Below are 27,225 nucleotides of genomic sequence, written 5' to 3'. Positions count from 1 at the left end.
TATTATTATTATTATTATTATTATTATTATTATTATTATTATTATTATTATTATTATTATTATTAGCAAACCCCATGGTTCTCTTTTAGTTGATCTCGCAGCCACTACTCCAGAAACTTTTAGGCTGAGAACAGGCATCTTCCCTCCTGAATGGCCAGTAATTTACACTAGAAAAAAGAAGGGTAAAAAGTAGCCGTTTTAATGGAGGGGGTCTCAGTTCATCCAGGATGTCAGAGAGGGTGCGCAGGAATTGGGGTGTTTTAAAAATCTTAGTAAAGGCCGGACCAAAATAGAGAAAGGCCATCTTATGCAATGCTAATAATGACCTGGTGGGGGCCATAGCCGAAATAGCTCTGAACACTTTAAAAGGTAACCTGCCTCTGAAGCCTTCACAATACCGAAATTTAAAGAGAAAGAAAGACTGTATTAAAAAGTTGAGCAATAGTAAGCTCTCTCTGAAAAAGAAGAAACAGGTTATTCTTCAGTCAGGTGGTTTTATAGGTCCATTACTAGGGGCCGCCATACCATTGCTGTCTAATCTATTAGGCCAGTATACATGGAGCATGCAGAGAAAATGTATTTGGTGTCGAGGCACCAGATGGAGCACCTACATGGGCAGGGGCCTACTATGGGAGCTACAGCCACTAACCGGTTGGATGATGAGATGTGGACCATTCTTCAGAGACCTGATTTGCGTGAGGATGACAAGATTAAGCTCTACAATTCTGTACTGCAGAAGTATCTAAGACTGACCAGACAAAATGAGTCTGAAAAGGACAGATTGAATCTCATTTATTCACCAGAAAAACCTCACACTCCTCCAGCATTACCAGAACAGCCGTCACCACCAACGATGCAGGACACAGCGATGGATGAGATCCTAAGGGGTGTGAGCACCCATTACAGGAAAAATGCGGAATTTTTGCTGAACAAAATGAAACAGCACCAGGGCGTCTCAATTTGGGATGATCGCAGCACCTTTTTATACAAAGGTGTCCCTATTCCCAGTACTAATATTTTAGACTTGGTGAAAGGAGCCTCACAACACCGAGCACCTACTGAGAAGCAGAAACCTAAAGGCTGGGATGACTTTATGAATGCTATGGCTGAGGTGAATGTTCCAACCTCCGTGTTGGGGTCTACAGCTGTTAAAGAGCAAATAGAAAAACTGAAGGATTCTCTGATTGTTAAGGATGAAACTGCTACGTCATTATCTTCAGCTTCTGTAGTCATCACACAAATACAACCAACATGACCACATACACATCCTTCAGTAACATTATCTACATTTGCAATGTCTCTTTTTACATCCCCTGTTAGACAAAAGGGGTATTCAGTAAGTTTCAGAACAGTTTCGTTAATATCGTCATTAACATCATCCGCAGCCTCTGTCCTCTGTAAATTCATGCTTGCTTGCGGTGCTTCTTGAAAGATCCAGTCTCTTATCATGCTTATATCCAAAATCCACTTCTGGTACAATATAAAAAATAGACCATTGCTAAAGCTTAAAGACATTTCCTCCCACACCCTTTAATATATAACTTTATCAACAATAGCCGTAGTAAAAAAGTCAACTTAGTTTCATTTACCTAAGAAATCCTCTGCAGCCTCTTCATTGGTTGAGACCTTTGTTATTAAGGAGTCACTGTGATTTTAATTATAACCCGGAACAGAACCTGGAAAAAATGCAGTCATTCATTACCTATCATAGTAATAACCACATCAATATGTATTTAACCTTTTTGAATATATAACAAGGGGATGCTTTACTTACCCTGTCCTGTGCCCAGGATAGGTGATAAAGAACCACTCTTAGTCCTTCCCCAGCCTGCCAGGTAAGATCTGGTGAGATCGTCCACTTCTTCACGTTCTGTGGCACCCCTTACATCACAACAGGATTAACGACAGCCAAACAAAATAGGCCTGAAGTAAGGCATTGTACAGCATATTTTATGGCTGTCATTCAAAATAGGGCTTGACATGGCCCACGACTTAGAAGGGTCTACAAACTTCTTATTTATGTCCATTTTTATTATTAAAAAGCCGTCTACATTTTAAGCAGATGAGTTGACTGCTCATGGGACAGGCCTGAACACGTCCTACCCCGTTTGGTCATGTGTATCATCACGTGTGTACACAGCTCACGCCCACATGCTGGGACATGCCACAACAAGCCCTGAGCCCTACACAAGCATGCGCATAAGTACCCCATTTTATTTTTATTTTTACATACATATATACCCTTGTAAACGGTTCAGGGTACACAAAGGTTTTTGCAAAATAGTATTTTTATTTTTATAGCCCTTCTGTAATGTAGGAAACCTAGGACTAAGAAAAGACATTGTACGAATTCCTTTTTTAATTTATATTTTCCAGCTTTTTTGCCATCATCAGGGGACCGGAAATGACGTCACAAAAGGGGCGGGGCTAAAGCCCCATTATAAATTTGGTATGCACTCCTTACTACTCATGTGGCAGGCCAGCTGCTTCTATGTATCATAGTTCTACTCAGCCAACAGCTGAGAAGTGGCTGGGAGAGAGGCAGGTGCTGGCAGAAAGCCAACTCAAGAGTCACTAGAGACCAAATTGCTGACCTTGAAAAGCAGTGAATGCAACCACATTGTCATCAGGAATAGGAAAAGTACCCTCTGCCCCAACTTCTGCTTTTAATATCTTTGGAGTGTGGGAATTTGCTGTTTCCTCTGGATGTAGCTATTTCAAGGACTGCTGCTACGATGCCCATTTTTCTCTTGGGCGTTCCATCAATCACATTTCAGAGTTTCATGTGTGGCACATCAGGCTCTTTTTCTTGAAATGCCTGATGAGGTGGGGGTGGCTTATCTCTCTGCTGGCGTCAGCCCCCACTCATGGGAGAACGAATGAAGCTACAGCTGCCTACCGTTCAGTGTCCTTCTGGGGATCACCTTGGAAAATTCTTGATTTCATTGTCCATGTACAAATACTCCACACCAGAGATTCTTACTAGCCAGCACCATGGTTCTTTCTGAAGGCTGGTATTTCTTGCCTCACCTTCTTTGTTTTGGGCTTTTAAAAAAATGTATTAAAAAGCTTCTACGCTGCTAGTGAAGGGGTTCCTCTTTGAAATGACTTCACAAGAGCTTATTTGGGGAAAAGGGAAAGCTGGAAACATTATCCACAGAAAGATATGGAACAGATGATAACCCAGGGATCTGAGAGTTGAAATAGAACTGTAGATGTTTACTTACTTACTTACTTGCCTACTTACATATTTATTAAATTTATGTGCCACTTATCTTGTCCAGAGATGAAGTTCATTACTGTTAGGAAATCAATTCCTGGAGTGGTGAAAGGCTTCAGTTGTTTATCTGGATTTGCCTTTTTTTTTTTTAAAGAAGTTGCTTGTGGTATTTGTATAACAGAATAACAGAGTTGGAGGGGTTTACGAGGTCTTCTAGTCCAACCCCCTGCTCAAGCAGGAGGATCTATACCTACCTATTCAGAAGAATGACTATCCAATCTCTTCTTAAAAACCTCCAGTGTTGGAGCACCCACAACTTCTGGAGGCAAGCTGTTCCACTGATTAATTGTTTTAACTCTCAGGAAATGTCTCCTCACTTCTAGATTGGATCTCTCCTTGATTGTTTTCCATTTCATCCACCCATAATATTTTCTTTATTTACAGAGATATGGGTGATGGTATATAGATGGAGACCATCAGCAGGCAGAGCATTTCTGACCAGGAAGCAAATCACTGCAGCGTCACAGCAGAGAAAAAAGTCTTGCATCCTACGGTGCTCATAGGAGATCAAAACAAGTTCTATCTCCAACATCGGATTCTTTAATAAGTAATAAGTACCTGAGAGGAGAAGGATGAGTTAGTTGCCTTCCCTTAGTTGCGGGGGGGGGGGGGGGAGACTATGGCCCCTTTATGACCTGTGGACTTCAACTCCCACAATTCCTGAGCCAGCCAGTTGAAGTCCACAAGTCATAAAGGGGCCGTATTTCCCCACCACTGCCTTAGTTGATGGGTGCTTCCATCCAAGAAGATCATCCGGTCTTCATATCAACTCATATCATGCCACTATGGTATTATTGTTCATTATCAAGAACCCTCCAGCCTCTTTTGTGGCAGCTACAAGGAGGGCATTGCTCATGCCTTTTTCAAGCTAGGTCATCCCTGATTGGGCCCTACTAGTACAGGGAGGTCATTCCATCAGCTGTCAAATACAATTCTAATAGGTGACCCAGGTCAGATTCCTTTTTCCATATATACCAATCAAACACGCCCAGCACAGAGTGGTAGCTCTGATTTCATACTGAGACCAATAACAACTGAAAGAGGAGCACGGGTAAAATCCAGCAGGTTCTGACAGGTTCTGGAGAACCAGTAGCGGATATTTTGAGCAGTTCAGAGAACCAGCAAATACCACCTCTAGCTGGCCCCAGAGTGGGGTGGGAATGGAGATTTTGCAATATCCTTCCCCCTGGAGTTGGGTGGGAATGGAGCAGTGTTGGGTTTCAATTTTTTTTACTACCGGTTCTGGGGGTGTGGCTTGGTGGCATGGTATGTCGGTGGGCGTGGCTTGGGCATGGCAAGGGAAGGATGCTGTAAAATCTCCATTCCCACCCCACTCCAGGGGAAGAATACTGTAAAATCTCCATTCCCTCCTGATTAGCTGGGACTTGGGAGGCAGAGAATAGATGGGGGCATGGCCAGTCAGAATTTTTATTACCGGTTCTCCAAACTACTCAAAATTTCTGCTACCAGTTTTCCAGAACTGGTCAGAACCTGCTGAAACCCACCTCTGGAATGGAGATTTTGCAGTATCCTTCCCCTGCCACGCCCACCAAGCCACGCCCACAGAACCAGTAGTAAAAAAATTTGGATTTCACCACTGAAGAGGAGGAAGGTGGTTTTCAAGTAGTGCAGGAGGAGGAGGAGGAGGCCAGGGCCATCTATTCCATGCAGCTGTTTTAACTAAAACACGTCCAAATGTAAAGACTCATTCAGCATAAGTACAGATGGTCCCTAATTTAACAATCATAATTGAGCATAATTACAGTCATAAGTCATGTTGGGTCATCCTATGACTATGGCCGATTTTACAATCTTTTTTTTTTTTTTTTGCAGCAATTGTTAAGTAAACCCATTTTAGCCAATGGGTGATTTTATTTTTTTTTGTTGGAAACAGGACGTAAATGCCAATGTCCAGCAAAAAAACCATTGTAAATCACAGTCATGTGACTGTGGGACGCTATAATCAGTCGTAAACACAAGCTGATTGCTGAGTGCCCAGAATTGGTTGCAGATCACACCACACAGGAGGAGCTGGCTATTTGGAACTTCAAGTCAGGATCCTAAGTACCGTATATACTCGATTATAAGCCGAGTTTTTCAGCACGTTTTTTGTGCTGAAAAACGTCCCCTCGGCTTATACTCGAGTATATACGGCTTATACTCGAGTTTTTTTTTTTTCTTCTTTTTTTCACATTATACCGGATGGCGCAAACTTGGCGGGCTTTTGCATTAGCGCGGGGAAGCCCTGCCGGTGCAGTGAGAGGGCGGGGCGGGGGAGCCGCCAGCCTTCTCGGCTGAGGGAGGGAGGGTTTCCCCGACCGGTAGCTGCCTCATTTCCCACCCTCGGCTTATACTCGAGTCCCCAGTTTACCCCAGTTTTTTGGGGTAAAATTGGGGACCTCGGCTTATACTCGGATCGGCTTATATTCGAGTATATACGGTAGCTTTTTTGGGGGGGTGTTCCGTAACTTCAAGCCGTCGCTAAGCAACCACTTTAAGTCAAGGACTATCTGCAGGCTTGCTGTGGTGGGAAAAAGGCAGCATTACATGGTCCTGAAGGAATAATTCATCAAGAACTCTTGATCATCTTCCAACAGATTGAGGGTTGAGACGCCCTTCCTCGTTCAGGGTGTCTGCTTGAGGATGGCAAGATCCACTCTGCATCCCATGCACAAATGTCAGGAAAATTGTGTTTTTCTCTTGCCGCTGGAGTAGCAGCACGTCCTAGAAGGGTTGATGCCGGGTGATGATACCTGCTTCTTGCTCAAAGTATTGTGGAAGTAGCGGGTTGGCCCTTCAGTCCCATAGGAGTCGTTGAGGTCAGGCAGTTGATCGGTGGCCAGGAGATAGAGGGCCGCATACTGGTGCTGCTTCCCCAGACGATGCATTGCACGCAGCTGCTGCTGCCAGCTGGCCACTTGCCGTAGCCGGCGGGTGGTTGCAGGACGTCCCAGCCAGGGTACCTGGAAAAAGACACGGCTGCTTTAGGCAATGGTTGTACCTCAACTTCCAACACTGGAAGTTTTTAAGAAGAGATTGGATAACCATTTGTCTGAAATGGTTATAGAGACATGATGGTGAACTTATGGCATGTGTGCCACAGGTGGCACATGGAGCCATATCTGTGGGCACGTGAGTGTTGCCCTAGCTCAGCTCCAGCACGCATGTGTGCCAGCTGATTTTTGGGCCTTCCAGGCCTACTGGAAGTCAGGAAACGGGCTATTTTTGGCCTCCGGAGGGACTCCGGGGAGGTGGGAAAGGCCATTTTTGTCTTCCCCGAGCTCCTAGAAAGCCTATGGAGTCTGGGGAAGGTCCCACTGGAAGTCAGGAAATGGGCCGTTTCCAGCCTCCAGAGGGCCTCTGTGGGGGGGAGCCGTTTTCGCCCTCCCCAGGCTCCAAGAAAGCCTCTGGAGCCTGGGGAGGGCGAAAAATGGGCCTACCAGGCCCACCATTTATTTATTTATTTATTTATTTATTTAATCATATTTATATACCGCCCTATCTCCCGAAGGACTCAGGGCGGTTTACAGGCACTTAAAAAACACATAAACACATAAATACACCATGCCATTGTGTGCCAAAAGCGGGGGGAACGCGGGGGGGATCACTCACGCATGCACGGGGGGCGGGGCGCATTGAATTATGGGTGTGGGCATGCGCGTGACCCCCCCTGCTCCCCCCATTTTTGGCACGTGATAGCAAAAAGGCTAGCCATCACTGGTATAGAATTTCCTGCCTAAGCAGGGGGTTGGACTAGAAGACCTCCAAGGTCCCTTCCAACTTTGTTATTCTATTCTATTCAAGTCGAAACAGGGGCATCCTAGATGGGGTGGGATGGGGTGTTATGTGAAGTCATCAAAAAAGCCATGAGAGTAGCCAAGACTTTGCACTCAAAGCCTTACCCATCCTTTTTTACATGCCTTGCATGAAGTTCACATTAAAAAAAGGATGGGCTTTTAGTGTATGGTCATATTCGCCAGGTTGGCTTTTCTGACCCTCCAGGTGGGCAGCCTTCCAGAAGCTTCCGAGTTGCTCTTAATTTTAGTGAAAGGATGAACACCATGGGAAACAGTGTAATACAGAAAGAATGTTCTCTCCTCACGTCCCATTACTCTGTGTGTAGCTTGATATGCAGCTAAACCCTCTTATCCTTCAATAAGCCAGACTGTAAATGTAGAACTCGATACTTTATTAAAGAACAGGATGAGGTGAAGCAGTGATGCTATTAATGGGATGCAGATTTTGTCCCCAGAAGAATACGTGTTATGGACTAAGATGGATTGTTCTAAATCTGGAGTGTCAAACTCATATTGTCACGGCTGTGTCATGTGACATATCGGGACTTTCCCCCCCTTCACTAAACTGGGAGTAGCTGTGGCCAGAACGTGACGCATCTGGCCCTTAGGCTGGGAGTTTGACAGCCTTGTTCTAGATGCTTCTCTTATCTCTAGGGAAGTAGGTATGAGGAAGGAGAGGAGGAGGAAGAAGGTAGGAAAGGAGAAGGAAGAAGGGAAAAGAGAAGAAGGTTTGTTGTAAAACGAAGGGAAAGAAAGGGTAGAAGAGCAACTCCAAAGGTAATTAAAAAGTTTTATTTTTGTGCTTTCTTTAGAGAGAATGCATATGATTATCTATGAATAAGGAAATGTACATTTATAATATGTGTATAAAAAAAAATAAAAAAAATAAAAACTTTAATAAAAAAAATAGATGCTTCTCTTATTCCAGAATGCCACAAAATGGAGTCTGGCTTCTCAGGATGTTTTTACCCCAGAATGAAGGCTGATGGGAGGATAGGTGCTCTGTAAATATCATCAAAACCAACTTTCCAAACAATGAAAGATTTGGGTTTGGCCACCAGATGGAAATCAATACACATTAAAGAACAACAACAGCAATAAACATACACAAACTGTATTATTATTATTATTATTATTAATTATTATATTTGTATACCGCCCATCTTCCGAAGGACTCAGGGCGGTTCACAGTCAAAAAAACAGCAGAAAACATATAATACATAAAAAACAGCTAAAAGAATAGATAGTTAAATTCAATTGATGCTCTAACTTTTAAATACAAATTTAAAACCTCATTTAAACCCCTTTTTTAAAAATCCCAATTTACAACTACATTCAAGCTAGTCCTGCTCTTCGAAACAGCAACGTCTTCAGCTCGCGGCGGAAGGACTTGAGATCGGGGAGTTGACGAAGCCCCAGAGGGAGCTCGTTCCAGAGGGTAGGATCCCCCACAGAGAAGGCCCTCCCCCTAGAGGTCGCCAGCCGACATTGTTTAGCTGACGGTATCCGGAGGAGGCCCTCTCTGTGAGAGCGCACTGGTCGGTGAGAGGCTAATGGTGGCAGTAGGCGGTCCCGTAAATATCCCGGCCCTAGGCCATGGAGCGTTTTAAAGTATGCTGGAGGCATGACAATGAACCCAACTTCATTGTTGTGGAGAAAATAGGAAGGGGAAGGAATATGTTTGCCACCTTGAGGTATTCATAAAAATAAAAAGGTGGGAAGGAAGGAAAGAAAGAAAGAAAGAAAGAAAGAAAGAAAGAAAGAAAGAAAGAAAGAAAGAAAGAAAGAAAGAAAGAAAGAAAGAAAGAAAGGAGAGGAAAGGAAAGGAAAGGAAAGGAAAGAAAAGAAAAAGAAAGGGAAAGAAAGAAATGTGTCACCACATTTGGGATGGGGGCGGAGTGTAGTGGCCAGCCTCTCCAATGGCTGCACTAAATCTGTCATGTGCAAAAAATCAGGGCCATACGTTGACTTGCCATTCAGAAGATTTATTAGTCAAGTTTAGGCGCAAGAATCTAGTCAACAAAAGTTCAATACTAAATTGGTACCAGCTATGGGTCAACGAAATTTAAGAGGGATTGGACTTAGACCACTTGTGGGAACGTAAGAACTCTAAGTTGGTGACGCTACCATCAGCTCTACCTGTTCTTCTTGTGTAAAACCTGATGTATTGATTGTATTTATCCACTGATTAGAATCATATTTTGTACTTCATTAGGTTTTATTTTATTTATTTATTTTATTTGCTGCTCATCTCTTCAAAATGACTCTAGATGTTTTAAAAGTGGTTTTAGTATAGTTCTATGGTTCTTGTTTCTACCGCTATTTTTTATTGTTGTTTTAACTGTGAGCCATTCAGGCTCATATCTTTGAGATGGGTTAGGCTGTTGTTCTGAACTCTGAGCTTGGCAATTTGGTTGCAAACATTTTGTCACCATTCGAAGAGACATTGTCAATGCGTTTTGAATTGTGCTCATCGATATGCAGTTAAACCCTCTTATCCTTCAATAAGCCAGACTGTAAAAGTAGATCTTGATACTTTATTAAAGAACAGGAAAGGTGAAAAACTGGTGCTATGTATGGGATATACATTTTTGATGAGAACATTGTCAGTGTGTCAACATTTGAGGAGACATTGTAAGTGTGTTTTGAGTTGTTCTCATTGAGCACAACTCAAAACAGACTGACAATGTCTCCTCGAACAGTGACAAAACATTTGCAACCAAATTGCCAAGCTCAGAGCTCAAACCACCAGCCTAACTAGCAACCTGACCTACTAATATTTAAACACATTTCATATAAGATGGGTGTCTATACAAATTGGATAAACAAATACATTTTTAAAAGATATATTATACAGGTATATAGAGGCCAGGATTTTCCTTTTCTCTCTTTTTCTTAAAATAAAATCAAGGTTTGACTTGATATTTACTATGTTCTCTACCTGAAAATAGCAGAAACTGCAATCAACTTTTAGGTAATTGTGACCAAAATAGAAAGTCAGGTATTAACAGTCCAAATCTGAGTGAATAGCTTGTGATATCCTAAGGACCAAGAAACCTGGTTTGCACAGCCAGAGGTTAACTAGAGGCTTAACTATGGTTCCAGTTCATGGGCTAGTCCTCGACTTATAACAGTTCATTTAGTGACCGTTCAAAGTTACAGTGACACCGAAAAGAGTGACTTATGACTGTTTTTCACTCCTATGACCATCACGTAAGCATCCCCGTGATCATGTGATAAAAATTCAGATGCGATGCTTGGCAACTGACTCCTGTTTATGACAGTCGCAGTGTCCCAGGGTCACGTTTTGTGACCTTCTGAGAAACAAAGTCAATGAGGACTCCAGATTCACTTTACAGCCATGTTACTAATTTAACAAATGTGGGAAGGGAGGTTGTAAAAGGAGGCAAACTTCGCTTATCAACTGTTTCGCTTAGCAACAGAAATGTTGGGCTCAATTGTGGTCATAGGTTGAGGACTACCTGTATTAAGCAGGACATTTAACCTGGATTCATTAGCAAGAGATTTGCAATATTAACAGTTGGTGGAGGTACCGCCTGTCTCGCTTTGCTATGGCAGTTATCACTTATAGTAGACAAGGGAACTATTGTCCTCACTTCAGCTTAAAGGAAGAGAATCAAACTTCCTGACAATACGTACAATTCACTTCAGTTTGGATTTAAACAATGGTATCTTTCTCTTCAACCACAGGTATTAATTAACATAGCAAAGTCAGGAAAGTATAAACAGTGACTCTGGCAGTGCTGATTGTCACAAGTTCTTTTCCTCTTGCCAACTGGAGATTCCAGACCTTCCGCATTTCTTATGCCAAGAAAATATATGATTCTGAGTGCCATTAATACACTTTTTCCTTGTTATAGATGCACACTAATTCAGCTATTTTTCTGGATATCTATGACAGATTCCAGCTGTAGTTGTACCAAAAGCTGCTCATAGTCTAAACCAGGGGTGTCAAACTCAAGGCCCAGGGTCCAGATCCGGCCTGTAGGGTGCCTTAGATCTGGCCCACGGGGCCAACCTGGAAACAGTGAAGGACTGGCCCACGGTGCCTCTGCCAGTGAAAATGGAGCTCGGGAGGGCCACCATTTTCGCTGGCAGAGGGTTGCAGGAGGCCATCGCAGCCGAAAACAGAGCTTGGGAGCCCGTTTTTGTTGGCAGTGCTCAGGCCACCATTGGTCCCCTGACACAAGTGATGTCAAGCTGGCCACAGCCCCCCACGCCCCCCCCCCAGGTCAAACACAACCCTGATGCGGCCCTCAATGAAATCGAGTTTGAAATCCCTGGTCTAAACCTATATCTCCAATTTGGAGCTTTTAGAAATTATTGAATACAATGACTATATTAGCTGGGGATAGTGTAAGTTATAGTGCCCCACTAAGTCACTTGCCATCCAGAGTTGTAATTTTGTTTTTATCTGAGTCTGAAGATAAAAACCTCAGCAAGAAAAAGCAGAGGAAAGAAAGAAAGAAAGAAAGAAAGAAAGAAAGAAAGAAAGAAAGAAAGGAAGGAAGGAAGGAAGGAAGGAAGGAAGGAAGGAAGGAAGGAAGGGGAGAGGAGAGGAGAGGAGAGGAGAAGAGAAGAGAAGAGAAGAGAAGAGAAGAGAAGAGAAGAGAAGAGAAGAGAAGAGAAGAGAAGAGAAGAGAAGAGAAGAGAAAAGCGGAGTGGTTTTTTCAACAGAATGAGAAATGAAGCTTAAACTGTGTTATTACACTCCTTCTAACTCAGGGGTCCCCTACTCCCAATCCACAGACTGGTACTGAGCCATGGTCTGCTGGGAACTAGTCCGCGCAAGCGGTGGCCAAGTTCACAAAGCTCTGTTTGCACATACTCGGGATAAGGTTGCGTGTGTGAAACATTCCTCCCTCTCCCCGCCGCCGCCACCTGCTTCCATTGCCGCTGCCAGTCCCCAGAGCCAGAAAGTCTGGGGATGGCTATTCTAACTGATGTCACTTGGTTGTTTAAGATTGTGACTTCCGGAATGGACAACTTTCTGTTGGGGAATGGCTTCCATAGGCCATCCTGCAAAAATATACAGGTCCCATAATGTTAACTTTTAAGTAGTTAGCCAGAACATTGACAGGCAAAACATATTTACCTTCAAGTATAAAATAGTTTATTTTATTCATTTATTTATTATTACATTTCTATGCCGCCCATCTCATTAATACAGGAACTCTGAGCTAATATGTCATTAGCACCCCACACTTATCCTCACACTGCTTTTTCTTTATGTGAAATTGTGAGTAAGACTTTTACTTTACTTTGGTGGAGATACCCTTAGAGTGTCTGTACATCCAGACTAAAAACAATTGGATTCTAGGCGTCCACTTCAGTGGCGCAGTGGTTAGAACGCAGTACTGCAGGCTACTTCTGCTGCCTGCAATTTTGGCAGGCTCAAGGTTGACTCAGCCTTCCATCCTTCCGAGGTCAGTAAAATGAGGACCCAGATTGTTTGGGGCACTAGGGTGACTCTGTAAACCACTTAGAGTCACTAGGGTGACTCTGTAAACCACTTACTTATTTTTTTTTTTTTAATTTTTTTATTACTTTTTTTGCAACAAACAAACAAAAAGAAAATACATTATTACACCCTTGTGCTATACATAAAAGGAAGATTTGGGTCTTCGGATATATCCTCATGATTGCCAAAATCCACGTTCTCGAGGTACAGGTACTGAAGCGTCCAATGTTCCAAGCGCAAAGTCCACAAATGGTTTCCAAGTCTTCCAGAAAATATCTTCTTTATACACACCACTTCTAATTTTAATATCACATGTCATTTTATCATTTAAAGCTAATTTCCACATTTCAGAATTCCACTCTTCTATTCTAAAAATCACATCTAGTTTCCAATGTCTAGCTATTATAATTCTACCTATTATAATCATAATTCTAATCAATTGTTTTTCATATTTTGTTAATTCTATTTCCTTAATTACCAACAATAATATAGTTTCCACTCTCAATGTTATTACTTTCCCCATCATTTCAAATATCATTTTCTCAATTGTTGCCAAAACTTTTAACCTTATCACAATTATACCACATATGTTCATAAGTCCCCAATTCCATCTCACATCTCCAACATTTTTTACTAATTTTTTTATCCATTTGTGACAATCTTACTGGAGTCAAATACCATTTCCAAACAACTTTATAATTGTGCTCTTTAATCCTTATAGATAAAGTTCTCATAATTCTACTCTTCCAATTCACATTCCAATCTGACTCTGGTATTTCAATATTAAGATCTTTTTCCCAATTTGTCCTCATCACTCTTTGTAATTTTTCATCAGAATTTATAATCTTATAAACCCTACTAACGAGTCCCTTTAGCCCAATTTCATCTTTCATAATCCGAGATACTAAATATTCAAATTCAGTTTCACATCTATTTATCAAATAATTTTCCTTTAGTTTTTTGTCCATTTTCTATCTGTATTTTTCAAAACCAACTTAACCCTAATTTTTCAATAATTTCTTTATTCCTCCTTTCATTTCCATAACTTTTATCCAATCTCTAATAATTTCTATATTTTCCTCTTTAATCACTTCATTGCGTATTATATTATTTTTAATTGGCCAAATTCCAATTGTCTCCCCCAAAAAGATTATATCCGGAATTAAAATTTTAACAAATTTATTCCACATTTTACTTAATCCCTTTAACCAATAACTTCTACTTACACATTTTAAATTTGCTTTATCTAAAAACCACCTTGATCCAAATTTCTCTATATCCTTTAACTCTAAGTCTCTCCAATAGTTATCTTCACCTTTTAATATTTTTACCACTATCCGGATACCATACGCACAATAATAATTAAATAATTTGGGGATTCCTAATCCACCTTCCTTTTGATTTTGATACCACATTTTCTTCACTAATCTAGGTCTTTTGCCACCATTACAAATTTATCCAGTTTTTCTGATATCCTTCAATATCTTTCTCTGTCAAATTTAGTGGTAGCATCTCGAATAAAAAGTTGAACTTGGGCAGCAACATCATCTTACACATTGCAATTCTACCAAACCAAGACAACTTTAAAATTTTATATTTATCTATCTTCTTCTCAATTTCGTTAATCACCACATCATAATTAAGTTTTTCAATTCTTTAACCTTAAGTGAAAGCACTATACCCAAATATTTCAATGTGTTTTTAATCCTTATCCCAAATTGCTCTTGCATATTCTCAGACTCATTACCATTACTATCCATCAATAATTCTGACTTTGACCAATTTACTTTCAATCCTGTCATTTCCTCAAATTCTATCAAATGCTTATATATCTTTTTCAGATCTTTCTCTACATTTTTCAAAATAATTAAAGTATCATCCGCATACAAATTTATCTTATACCCTTTATATCCTTCTAATTCTTCATCTTTTTCTATCATTTTTGTCAATATTTCCATAGCCAATAAAAATAATGTTGGGGACAGGGGACATCCTTGTCTCGTACCAGCTTCTAATTTTATCTCTTCAGTTAATATTCCATTCACCTTCACTCTTGCACTGCTCTTTTGGTACAATTTTGAAATAACATGTATAAACTTATTACCGAAGCCTAAAGCCTCCACAATTACTTTGATAGTTTCCCATTGTACAGAATCAAAAGCTTTAAAAATATCCAATGATACTATACCAATTTTATCACCATTATATTCAGCTACATCTATAATATTTAATACTCTTCTAACAATATCACTCATGTATCTACCCTTCACAAAACCTACTTGATTATAACTTATATATCTATCTATAAATCTATTTAATCTATTGCTTATAATAGCAGTAAATATCTTTGCATCCTGATTAATTAAAGAAATGGGCCGATAGGACTCAATCCTTTCTAAATCTTTATCTGGTTTAGGAATTAGGGATATCACCGTTCTATTCCATGACGAAGGTACTTCCCCACCATGTAATATTCCATTGAATAATTTTGCAGTCTTGGTATTATTAATTCTTTAAATTCTTTATAAAACTCAACAGGTAATCCATCCTCACCTGGAGCTTTCCGGAAGAAGACGCATTTCTCCAGCTTCGCATTGAGTTGTTGCTCCAAGCGTTGCAGAACCAGACCGGCGTGTCGAAGGTGGCTTTCCCTGGACCGGGAGTAAATCAGGATGTCGTTCAGGTAGATAACCACGAACCGATCCAACATGTCTCAGAACACGTCGTTCATGAAGTGCTGAAAACGGCGGAGCGTTGGTCAACCCAAATGGCATGACAGTGTATTCGTAGTGTCCGTATCGGTGCCAAATGCCGTCTTCCATTCGTCTCCTTCTGCATCCGCACCAGGTTGTAGGCCCCGGAGATCGAGCTTGGTGAAGATCGTGGCCTCCGCAACAACCTCCAGTAGCTCCGGATGAGCGGCGGGGGTAGCGATTCCGCACCGTAATGGCGTTTAGCGCGGTAATCACAGCATAGGCGCAAGTCCCTGTCTTCTTCTTCACGAAGAGGACCGGGGCCGAGAGGGACTTTGAAGGCGGATGAACCCTCGGGCCAGATTTTTGTCCAGGAAGTCCTTGAGGGTGGCCAACTCGAGCTCCGACATGGAATACAGGCGTCCCACAGGCAGTGGTGCGTTGGGCAGAAGGTCCATGGGGCAATCGTAGGGCCGATGCGAGGGTAGTCGGTCCGCCTCCTTCTCGCTGAACATGTCGGTGAAGTTGTCAGCTCAGGAGGCAAGGTGATGGCAGCAGTGGGGATGTTCTGGCCAGCAAAGGTGTGGCGGATGTGGTCAACGCACTGCAGACTCAGGAAAGAGATGGCGTTCCGTGACCAGGCCACCTGATGATCGTGGGTCCAAAGCCAGGCCAACCCAAAGACCAAGGGAAAATGAAGGTCCGCCGTGACATAAAACTGGATCGCCTCTTCATGGTCCCAAAATAGCCAGGCGCAAAGGCTAGGTGGCGAATTTAATGGGGCCGGACACCAGTTCTCGTCCATCAATTGTCTCTACCCGCATCAAAGGGTCCACCGGAAACATGGGGACTACAAACTGGGTCACAAAGGCCTGGTCCATAAAGTTTGTTGTGGCCCCTGAGTCCACCAGCGCATGCGCCTGGAGCCCGTCCGACTGGTTCCCCAACCATATCCGTGTGTCCAGAATCAGATGCCGAGGGGGCCCAGAGTCTACTTCCGCAATGTCCAGTGGGGGCTTAGTACGTGCCCGACCTAGCGTTTCCCCGAGTTCGGGCCTGCTCCATTTCCCGATTGGTCACGCTGTGATTCGGGGACCGGCGTCGTGCCGCCGCTTTCTGGGGCAAGAAGCGGCGTGGCGGGCTCCCCACAGTACAGGCACAATCCCCCTTGGCGCCTCCGGTTCCGCTCCTGGGCTGTCAGGCGAGGTCTGGCCGTTCCCAACTCCATGGGCTCTTCCGCAGCGGTTACAAAACATGGGGCGACCCTGGGTGCTGGTGGTGCAGGAAGTGGGGGCGCAGATGTCGACGGCGGGTCCCGGGTGCGACGGGACGGTCGCCGTGCAGACGGGCATCGAGGCGAGACAAAGCACCAAGTTGTCAAGGGTCCGCGGGCGCCTCCACGCGGGCCAGCTCGCCTTGCAATTCCTCTGAGAGTCCCTCCTGAACGCGCCCACCAGCGCTGCATCATTCCAGTCAGAGTCCTGGCACAAAAGACGAAATTCGGCGATGTACTCCTGCAGGGGCGTTTCCCTTGACTGGAGTTCCTTAAGGCGCCTGGTTGCCGTCAGCATTGAACGGGTCCTCATACATGGTGCGCAGGTGCTGCCAAAACGCTGTTGGTCCGCCAGCAGGGGCTGTCCTGGAGCAAGAGGGCGTGGCCCATCGAGCAGCCGAGCCGGAAAGAAGGTTAATCACGAAGGCCACCTTAGCCCGGTCGTCTGGGAAATCCTCTGGCCTCATAGCCATGTAGAGCTGGCACTGTCCCAAGAAGGTCGGGAACATCTCAGGCTGCCCAGAAAACTTATCCGCACGGTTATCGGGCACTGCGGCGAGGAGGAGGTGGGAGGATGGGGGGCTGCAGGCACATTCCTGACAGCAAGTTGGCCTGCCAAGTGAGCCACTTGCTGCTGGAGCTGTTGATTAGCTGCTTGTAGCTGCTCTAACTGCTGCTGTACCTGCTGCTGATCCATCTTTGGTGGAAGATGTTTTAGTCAGGTCTTGGACAAAATGTTCTGTTTCCTTCCCCAATACTCCCAGCAAAGAGTCAGTCAGAGGCCTTCCTTTTTCCTTTTATTACATAGATATATGTCCTGGCCACGTCTACCCACGGGCCTGCCAAGTTTCTGGAGATAACGAGGAAATTATAGATAAGGCCAGAATTACTCACGAATATATTCTTCCTTCCATTGAGACAGTTAGCCCGAGCCAATTCATTGCTTTGTCCAAGACAAAAAACCAGGAAGTCCCGCCTCCTATTTATAGTCTCTGCAGATGTCACTGCATGACAATTATGACTTGGCTTTGTCCCAACTCTTCCGCTGCTGCGCACGCCGATCACGCCTACGTAATCTTGCATCACTCCAAAACTGTTCTTGGGGTGTTGCCAAATCAGAAGGAGGCTCCCGAGAATCAGGCTTTGCCGGCCCCTCCTCCTCCCTTTGAGTGGGTGCCAGGGAGGGAAAGGGCTCAAGAGAAGCAGGGCTGGCCAGGTCTTCTCCCTCACTTTCTGAATCATCCGAGTCCAGGAGTCCGGGTCCAGGAACCTGGGTCACAACACAGGGTGCCTTAGATCTGGCCCACGGGGCCAACCTGGAAACAGTGAAGGACTGGCCCACGGTGCCTCTGCCAGTGAAAATGGAGCTCGGGAGGGCCACCATTTTCGCTGGCAGAGGGTTGCAGGAGGCCGTCGCAGCCAAAAACAGAGCTTGGGAGCCCGTTTTTGTTGGCAGTGCTCAGGCCACCATTGGTCCCCCAACACAAGTGATGTCAAGCTGGCCACGGCCCCCCACAGCCCCCCCAAGGTCAAACACAAGCCTGATGCGGCCCTCAATGAAATCGAGTTTGACATCCCTGGTCTAAACCTATATCTCCAATTTGGAGCTTTTAGAAATTATTGAATACAATGACTATATTAGCTGGGGATAGTGTGAGTTATAGTGCCCCACTAAGTCACTTGCCACTTGTCACTTGTTGTAATTTTGTTTTTATCTGAGTCTGAAGATAAAAACCTCAGCAAGAAAAAGCAGAGGAAAAAAAAAAGAAAGAAAGAAAGAAAGAAAGGAAGGAAGGAAGGAAGGAAGGAAGGAAGGAAGGAAGGAAGGAAGGAAGGGGAGAGGAGAGGAGAATTTTTTTTTTTTTATTGGCCAAGTGTGATTGGACACACAAGGAATTTGTCTTGGTGCATATGCTCTCAGTGTACATAAAAAAAAAGATACGTTCATCAAGGTACAACATTTACAACACAATTGATGATCAATATATCAATATAAATCATAAGGATTGCCAGCAACAAGTTATAGTCATACAGTCATAAGTGGAAAGAGATTGGCGATGGGAACTATGAAACGATTAATAGTAGTGCAGATTCAGTAAATAGTCTGACAGTGTTGAGGGAATTATTTGTTTAGCAGAGTGATGGCCTTCGGGAAAAAACTGTTCTTGTGTCTAGTTGTTCTGGTGTGCAGTGCTCTATAGCGTCGTTTTGAGGGTAGGAGTTGAAACAGTTTATGTCCAGGATGCGAGGGATCTGCAAATATTTTCACGGCCCTCTTCTTGATTCATGTAGTATACAGGTCCTCAATGGAAGGCAAGTTGGTAGCAATTATTTTTTCTGCAGTTCTAATTATCCTCTGAAGTCTGTGTTTTTCTTGTTGGGTTGCAGAACCGAACCAGACAGTTATAGAGGTGCAAATGACAGACTCAATAATTCCTCTGTAGAAGAGAAGAGAAGAGAAGAGAAGAGAAGAGAAGAGAAGAGAAGAGAAGAGAAGAGAAGAGAAGAGAAGAGAAGAGAAGAGAGAAAAGAGAAAAGAGAAAAGAGAAAAGAGAAAAGAGAAAAGAGAAAAGAAAAGAAAAGCGGAGTGGTTTTTTCAACAGAATGAGAAATGAAGCTTAAACTGTGTTATTACACTCCTTCTAACTCAGGGGTCCCCTACTCCCAGTCCACAGACTGGTACTGAGCCGTGGTCTGCTGGGAACTAGTCCGCGCAAGCGGTGGCCAAGTTCACAAAGCTCTGTTTGCACATGCTCGGGATAAGGTTGCGTGTGTGAAACATTCCTCCCCCTCCCCGCCACAGCCACCTGCTTCCATTGCCGCTGCCAGTCCACAGAGCCAGAAAGTCTGGGGATGGCTATTCTAACTGATGTCACTTGGTTGTTTAAGATTGTGACTTCCGGAATGGACAACTTTCTGTTGGGGAATGGCTTCCATAGGCCATCCTGCAAAAATATACAGGTCCCATAATGTTAACTTTTAAGTAGTTAGCCAGAACATTGACAGGCAAAACATATTTACCTTCAAGTATAAAATAGTTTATTTTATTCATTTATTTATTATTACATTTCTATGCCGCCCATCTCATTAATACAGGAACTCTGAGCTAATATGTCATTAGCACCCCACACTTATCCTCACACTGCTTTTTCTTTATGTGAAATTGTGAGTAAGACTTCTACTTTACTTTGGTGGAGATACCCTTAGGGTGTCTGTGCATCCAGACTAAAAACAATTGGATTCTAGGCGTCCACTTCAGTGGCGCAGTGGTTAGAACGCACTACTGCAGGCTACTTCCACTGCCTGCTGGCTGCCTGCAATTTGGTTTGAATCTCACCAGGCTCAAGGTTGACTCAGCCTTCCATCCTTCCGAGGTCAGTAAAATGAGGACCCAGATTGTTTGGGGCACTAGGGTGACTCTGTAAACCACTTAGAATCACTAGGGTGACTCTGTAAACCACTTACAAAGCACTGTGAAGCGGTAAGTCTAAGTGCTATTGCTATTGCTACATACAAATCCATTATTCAGGGGATGGCAGAATGACATCATTCAAACAGGAGGAAGTCTCTGTTCAGGAGAAACCTGACTTATCATAAATACATACTTGGTGTTGTGACCCAGGTTCCTGGACCCGGACTCCTGGACTCGGATGATTCAGAAAGTGAGGGAGAAGACCTGGCAAGCCCTGCTTCTCTTGGGCCCTCTCCCTCCCTGGCACCCACTCAAAGGGAGGAGGAGGGGCCGGCAAGGCCTGATTCTCTTGAGCCTTCTTCTGATTTGGCAACGCCCCAAGAACAGTTTTGGAGTGATGCAAGACTGCGCAGACGTGACCGGCGCGCGCAGCAGAAGCAGCGTTGGGATAAAGCCAAGAAATGATTGTCATGCAGTGACATCTGCAGAGACTATAAATAGGAGGCGGGACTTCCTGGTTTTTTGTCTTGGACAAAGCAATGAAGCGGGCAAACTGTATCAGTGGAGGGAAGAATATATTCGTGAGTAATTCTGGCCTTATCTATAATTTCCTCGTTATCTCCAGAAACTTGGCAGGCCCGTGGGTAGACGTGGCCAGGACATTTATCTATGTGAATAAATTAGAAAAGAAGGCCTTTAACTGACTCTTTGCTGGGAGTATTGGGGGGAGGGAAACAGAACACTTGGCAATGAAAAGATTATAGGTAGTCCTTAACTTACAGCCATCTGTTTAATGATCATTCGAAGTTACAAGGCACTAAAAAATGACTTGTGATCGTCCATGCATTTAACAATTGTTGCAGCATCTCCAGAAATATGGGATCAAAATTCAGTTGCTTGACAACATCTACAACAACTGCAGTGCCCCAGGATCACGTGATGACCATTTGTGACCTTCCCAGTTTCCAACAAGCGAAGTCCATTGTGGGGGTGGGGGTAGAACATGACCGCATGATTCACTTAGATCGTAAGTCGAAGACTACTTATATCTAGGCCTTCTTTCTTCAGCAAAAGCATCCTTCTCACCTGTTCAGAGAGTGAATGGCCTTTTGAACTTGCTGTAATCTCATGTTGGTACTTGGGTTCTTCATGAAGGGCCCTCCACACCTCCTCAGCCCCCATATCTGTGTGGCAAAGAAAATGATATTACATAAGAGGAACAAAAATGATTAGGGATCTGGAGACTACAACACATAAAGAACGGTTGCTGGAACTGGGTATGTCTAGTTTAATGAAAAGAAGGACCAGGGGTGACATGATCGCAATGCTCCAATATCTTAGGGGCTGCCACAAAAGAAGAGGGAGTCTTCTCCAAAGCTATTCTCCAAAGCACCTGAGGGCAGGACAAGAAACAGTGGGGAGAAGCAACCTGGAATTAAGAAGAAATTTCCTAACAGAACAATTAATCAGTGGAACGACTTGCCTCCAGAGGTTGTGAATGCTGCAACACTGGAAGTTTTTAAGAAGAGATTGGACAACCATTTGTCTGAAATGGTACAGGGTTTCCTGCCTGAGCAAGGGGTTAGACTAGAAGACCTCCAAGGCCCCTTCCAACTCTGTTATTCTATTCTATTCTATTACAACAGATCAGACATGGCAGCGTTACACTTGTTACAGTGCTGAAATGTGTTGGGTCCCTCAGAAAAAAAAGTATGAACCATCTCACCGTTTCTGAAGACAAGTTCCTACACAAAGCTTTAAGTAAACCATCCCTGCTCCATGCCTAGCATTTCCAGCATTCATTCATCAATACAGGTAGTCCTCGACGTACGACCACACTTGAGCCCAAAACTTTCTGCTGCTAAGCAAAACAATTGTTAGGTTTGCCTCAGCTTGCAATCTTTATTGCCGCAGTTGTTAAGTGGATCAGTGCAGTTAAGTTAGTAGCACGGTTGTTAAGTGAATCTGGCTTCCCATTGACTTGACTTGTCAGAAGGTCGCAAAAGGGGATCACATGACCCCAGGATACCGCATCATCGTCATAAATATGAGTCAATTGCCAAGCATCTGAATTTTGATCACACGATCACGGGGATGCTGCAACGGTCGGGAGTGGGAAAAACGGTCATAAGTCACTTTTTTTCAATGCCATTGTAACTTAGGGAATGGTCACTAAGTGAACTGTTGTAAGCCGAGGACTCCCTGTAGTATTCCCAGATCGGCTGGACTACAACTACTGGGGTTCTAGGCCAGGTCAGCCCTCCTGCAATCTCCCAAGTTGGAGAAGGTGGTTCTACACCAGGAGTGTCAAACTAAAGGCCCGTGGGGCAGATGCGGCCTGTGGGGTGCTTAAATCTGGTCTGTGGGGCCAGCCTGGAAATAGCAAAGAACCGGCCTGCGGTGCCTCTGGCAGCCAAAATGGAGCATGGGGGGGACCGTGGGTGCCCCCCCCCGCACCCCATCTTGGCCAGCAAATGGTCCAGACCATTCAGCCCACCCCACCCCATCCGGCCTGCGGAGGAGGACTATAATGCTGATTCGGCCTTTGAAGAAATCCAGACACGCCTGTTCTACACAGACCAGGGGAGATTTGCTCTTTGATGCCTGGTTTTCATTTCCATTCTTATTGGGCTCCAGAAGAAAAGGACGTCACGGCCTCCACCTCACAGCCCAATTTTAGGTAAAGTCTCGCAAGGAAGAACAGGGCCCCCAAGAGCTGAAAAAGTTCTCCAAAAGGGAAAGAGCGCCCGATAGAAGCTGCGATCTTTGCCCAGAGGCTTTTCAAAGCACTCTTCTGGCTGCCAAAGACTCAGGACCGAGACAAGTTAAAATACTGCAGGCTCCCTTTCATCTCTTTAATTGCATAATCTTAGGAAGAAAGCCAACAGATGCTGTGTTGCCTAATATTACATTTCTACATTAAGATTAGTTCGTATAGTCTGTCAGGAGAAAGAGAAAGCAGATTTATTGTCATGAGATGCAGGTTTCCTCTAATTCTGCATTTCCCAAAGTTCATCGAGTACCACATGTACAAGATCATGTCCTTGTACTCCAAGCGGATTACCTACACAGATAGTCCTCCACTTACAACATTGAGTGACGGTTCAAAGTTACAACGGCGCTGAAAAAAAGTGACTTATGACCTTTTTTCAGAGTTACGACCTTTGCAGCATGATCGCATGATCAAAATTCAGACATTTATCACCTGGCTCATACTTATGACCGTTGCTGTGTCCCCAAGGTCGCGTGATCCCCTTTTGTGACCTTCTGACAAGCGATATCTAATGGAGAAGCCAGGTTCGCTTAACAACCAGGTTACTAATTTAACAGCTGCAGTAATTCACTTAACAACTGTGGCAGGAAAGGTCGTAAAATGGGGCACAACTCATTTAACAAATGTCTTACTTAACAATAGAAATTTGGGGCTCAATTGTGATTGTAAGTTGAGGGCTACCTGTTGTCCTCAAATTATGACCACAATTGGGACCAGAACTTCCATTACTAAGCAATGGTGTCATTGAGTCGTGCCCAATTTTTCAATCTTCTTGCTATGGTTATTAAGCAAAACACCTCTGCCGTTAAGTGGATCTTGTGGTTGCTAAGTGAATTTGGCTTCCCCCATTTACTTTTTTACCCCATTTACTCACAACACAGGCAACACAGTATCAACAGTAGAAACCTTCAAATTTCTAGGTTCTACCATATCGCAAGATCTAAAATGGACAGCTAACATCAAAAACTTCATCAAAAAAGGACAGCAAAAAATGTTCTTTTTGTGCCAACTCAGTAAGCTCAAACTCCCCAAGGAGCTGCTGATTCAGTTCTACAGAGGAATCATTGAGTTTGTCATCTGCACCTCTATAACTGTCTGGTTTGGTTCTGCAACCCAACAAGAAAGACACAGACTTCAGAGGATAATTAGAACTGCTACCAACAAAAACAATTGCTACCAATCTGTCTTCCACTGAGGACCTATATACTTCACAAGTCAAAAAGAGGGCTGTGAAAATATTTATAGATCCCTCACATCCTGGACATAAACTGTTTCAACTCCTACCCTCAAAACCACGCTATAGAGCACTGCACATCAGAACAACTAGACACAAGGACAGTTTTTTTCCCAAACGCCATCACTCTGTTAAACAAATAACTATTTATACTGATATTGTCTCCTGATTGCTTATTTGTAGCCTATGACTATCATTAAGTCTTGTAAGTATTGTACCTTGATGAAGGTATTTTTTCTTTTATGTACACTGAGAGCATATGCACCAAGACAAATTCCTTGTGTGTCCAATCACACTTGGCCAATAAAAATTCTATTCTATTCTATTACATTGGTTGCTCATGTGGCCCTGTGACACAGCAGCCACCATAAATGAACATTGGTCGCCAACTACCTGAAATTTGATCACTTGACTTCAGGGATCCTGCAACAGCCGTTAAGGGCATAGCCTGATCATAAGTAACGTTTTTCTGGTCAGTCGTATACTTTGAGCGATTGTTAAATGAATGGTTGTAGGTCGAAGACTACCTGTAATCTATAATGGTCATGATCTCTTCCTTCCATGTTATTATACCGCAAAAGGAATGAAGGAGGGAGAATAGCGAAGAAGGTTCATTGTATTTTAATAACCCCATAATCCCTTGTGGGGTGGAGTCTCCACTCTGAAGGGAGCGGAGTATTTGCCGGATGCCCTTCCTGTTGCCAATGCGGAGCTACAGTCAGCAGATATATTCTCATCGGAGAAAGAAATATCTGCCTCTACCTAGGATTGAACTCACAGCCTTTTGATTGTGAGGCAAGAGCTCCACCTCTAGGCCACCACACAACTGTTTCTAAAACAGGAAATATCTTACCGATACCAGCCACCAGCAGGCGCCTCACTCGTGGGCTAATTGGTTTCTCTGTTGTAGGTGGATTCAAAAAATAGGAAGCTTTTTCAGAGCCCAAGAATCTAGGGAGAAGGGGGGGGGAAAAGAGAGAGAGAGAAAGTCACATGGCTCCTTAAAAGTAATAGGTCTTCCATCAGTGGAGGTTTTTAAGAAGAGGATGGACATCCATTTGACGGGAATGGTATAGGGCAAGGGTGTCAAACTCAAGGCCCGCGGACTGGATGGGGCCGCCCTGGAAACAGCAAAGGACTGGCCACCAGTGCCACTGCCACCGAAAACAGAGCTCGGGAGGGCCATGCATGTCCCTTCCAGACTCCATTTTCAGCCGCGACGGGTTCCTGTAGCCCTTCACTGGCAAAAACTGAGCTTGTGGCCCCCCCAAGCTCCGGTTTTACTGGCGAAGGACTGCAGGAGGCCGTCGTGGCTGAAAACAGAGCCCGGGAGCCCATTTTCACCGGCAGAGCGCTTGGGCCGCCACAGGCACCCCTAACATAAATGACATCAAGCTGGCCATGGCCCCCGGCCCCCTGAGGTCAAACACAACCCTGATGCGGCCCTCAATGAAATCGAATTTGACATCCCTGGTATAGGGTCTCCTGACTGGGCAAGGGGTTAGACTAGAAGACCTCCAAGATCCCTCCCAGTTCTTGCTATTCTGTATTCTAAAGCACTAGCAACCCACTTTGATTGGACCAACTTGCCCGTCATCAATAATCAGGTGAATGAGCAGCTGGCAGGAGAAGAAAGCAACGCTCCAGGCTTCCATTGTCAGCCCTCAGAAGAAAAATATAGACATGCTGTGAACTGGTAGAAGAAAATAATTCTGTCCCTCCTGTACTTGCCCTTTGCAGACATTTAGTAGAAGATCAAGGTTATGCCCCGTTGTTCTGGATACCAAGGAAAAGGGTGTCATTAGGTAAAACAAACAGGACCTGCATCATCCCACGATTTGGGGGAGCAGATGATGCTAATAAGAAGTCAGGAACAAGAGGGACAAGTACACACAGGAACAGAAGCAGTAAGAGCATATTTTTCAAGCTGTGATCTAGCAATCATAGCCTGTTTCGAAACCTCGCTCTCTGATCATTTGTGTTGTGCCTTAAATATACAGCTATGTCTTGTGATTTCTGCAACAGCACACACACACACACACACACACACACACACACACACACTTTACACATGTCCATTATACATGCTCAAAAGCACATGCTCAAAAGCACTGGAACAATTCTTGCCCCAAATTCCACATAGCAATGTCACCGGCCTTGCGCTTTTGGGCTGCCTGGATCTTGGCATCCCCAAATCTGGTCGCCCTAGTAAAATGATAGCTCTATCTGTGATCAGAGGAGACCCTGCTGCAGACACTGAAATTGGCAAAGATACCGTGTTGTGGTTGTGTCTTGCTGGTGGCAGAACTTGAGTCCTAGAATGGCCTTTCCCTAAAATTCCCAGAATTTCTAATATTCCCTGTTTTAGGCACTGCTTAAAGATCTATCATTGGTGGTTAAAATGTGGTTAAAATGCAGTATTGCAGGCAAACTCTGCCCACAGCCTGAAGTTCGATCCAAATTGGCTCAAGGTTGACTCGGCCTTCCATCTTTCTGAGATAGGAAAAATGACGACCCAGATTATGCCACTTACCCATGAAGGTACTCTTGATAGTTCAGCAGGGGTATTCTTGAGACTTCCTTCTTCTGGTTCCTTTGCAGACTCCAACTCCCAGATCTTCTGAAGTCAGGCCACTTGTGAGAATCTCTGGTTTGTCCTGAAATTGCCCACATATAATTTGAATATGCCATCTTCTTTCCTTGATAGAATAAGGAGTAAGGAAGGAGACCAGGATGAACTTGAAGTCTTATTGATTCATTTCTTTCTCAGGTCCTGTTTCTAGCTCCGTCTCTTCCATCTGCTCTTGACCATTCCCTCTTCCTTCCCGTTATTTGTTTATCTGTCTTCACTACAACTAACTTCCTGGATTCTGAGTCAAGCATCTGATCAGCTGTCATATCATGGCATTCAGGTTCTTTAAGTTTCTTGTTTGGGCATCACCATGGCATCATTAATTTCACTGGCTTATGACAGGCATCAAGCCATTCCCTTGAGGCTGGACTGCGGCCAGATGAAGCTAAAGCTGAATTCATACGCTCATTTGTCAGCGAAGTTAAATAAATGCAAGGGGAATTATTTACAAACTTAAATAACATCTGGCAGCAGTAAAAAGTACATTTACCAGACATTAAATCATTCTGAATTAAAAGCAGCATTTCCTTCACAATATATCTTGCCGACAATTTGGCCACTATCAGACCATGCTGAAATTATTAAATTCGATTTCAGAGAACTCACTTTTATATGAACACGCACGTACATTTGCCTGCATTGCAATGAA

General features: G+C 43.8%; 1 protein-coding gene across 1 annotated transcript; it reads right to left on the bottom strand.

Annotated features, from left to right (window-relative positions):
* Window positions 1-3,938: 3,938 nt before the first annotated feature.
* On the bottom strand, window positions 3,939-27,201 carry LOC131193199 (uncharacterized). Its single transcript, XM_058173145.1, has 4 exons — window positions 26,478-27,201; window positions 24,798-24,895; window positions 21,024-21,121; window positions 3,939-6,243 (listed from the first exon to the last, which is right to left on the bottom strand). Exons 1-4 carry the CDS (start codon window positions 26,633-26,635, stop codon window positions 5,959-5,961), a joined length of 639 nt encoding a protein of 212 aa, XP_058029128.1. The 5' UTR covers window positions 26,636-27,201; the 3' UTR covers window positions 3,939-5,958.
* Window positions 27,202-27,225: the final 24 nt, after the last annotated feature.

The sequence above is a fragment of the Ahaetulla prasina genome, chromosome 2 (assembly GCF_028640845.1).
Source record: "Ahaetulla prasina isolate Xishuangbanna chromosome 2, ASM2864084v1, whole genome shotgun sequence".
In the NCBI taxonomy this organism is placed as follows: Eukaryota; Metazoa; Chordata; class Lepidosauria; order Squamata; family Colubridae; genus Ahaetulla; species Ahaetulla prasina.
Note: the sequence above shows the minus strand (reverse complement) of the source record. Positions and strands in the feature narration are given on the sequence as shown.

Bases quoted from the DNA above. Each gene is read 5' to 3' on its own strand.
- LOC131193199 (XM_058173145.1), bottom strand. From the start codon at position 26,635: ATGGCATATTCAAATTATATGTGGGCAATTTCAGGACAAACCAGAGAT. The intron at 21,122-24,797 runs GTAAGATATTTC...TTTGCCACACAG, and splicing joins CCTGCTGGTGGCTGGTATCG to ATATGGGGGCTGAGGAGGTG. The intron at 6,244-21,023 runs GTGAGAAGGATG...GTCTTTTTCCAG, and splicing joins GCCATTCACTCTCTGAACAG to GTACCCTGGCTGGGACGTCC.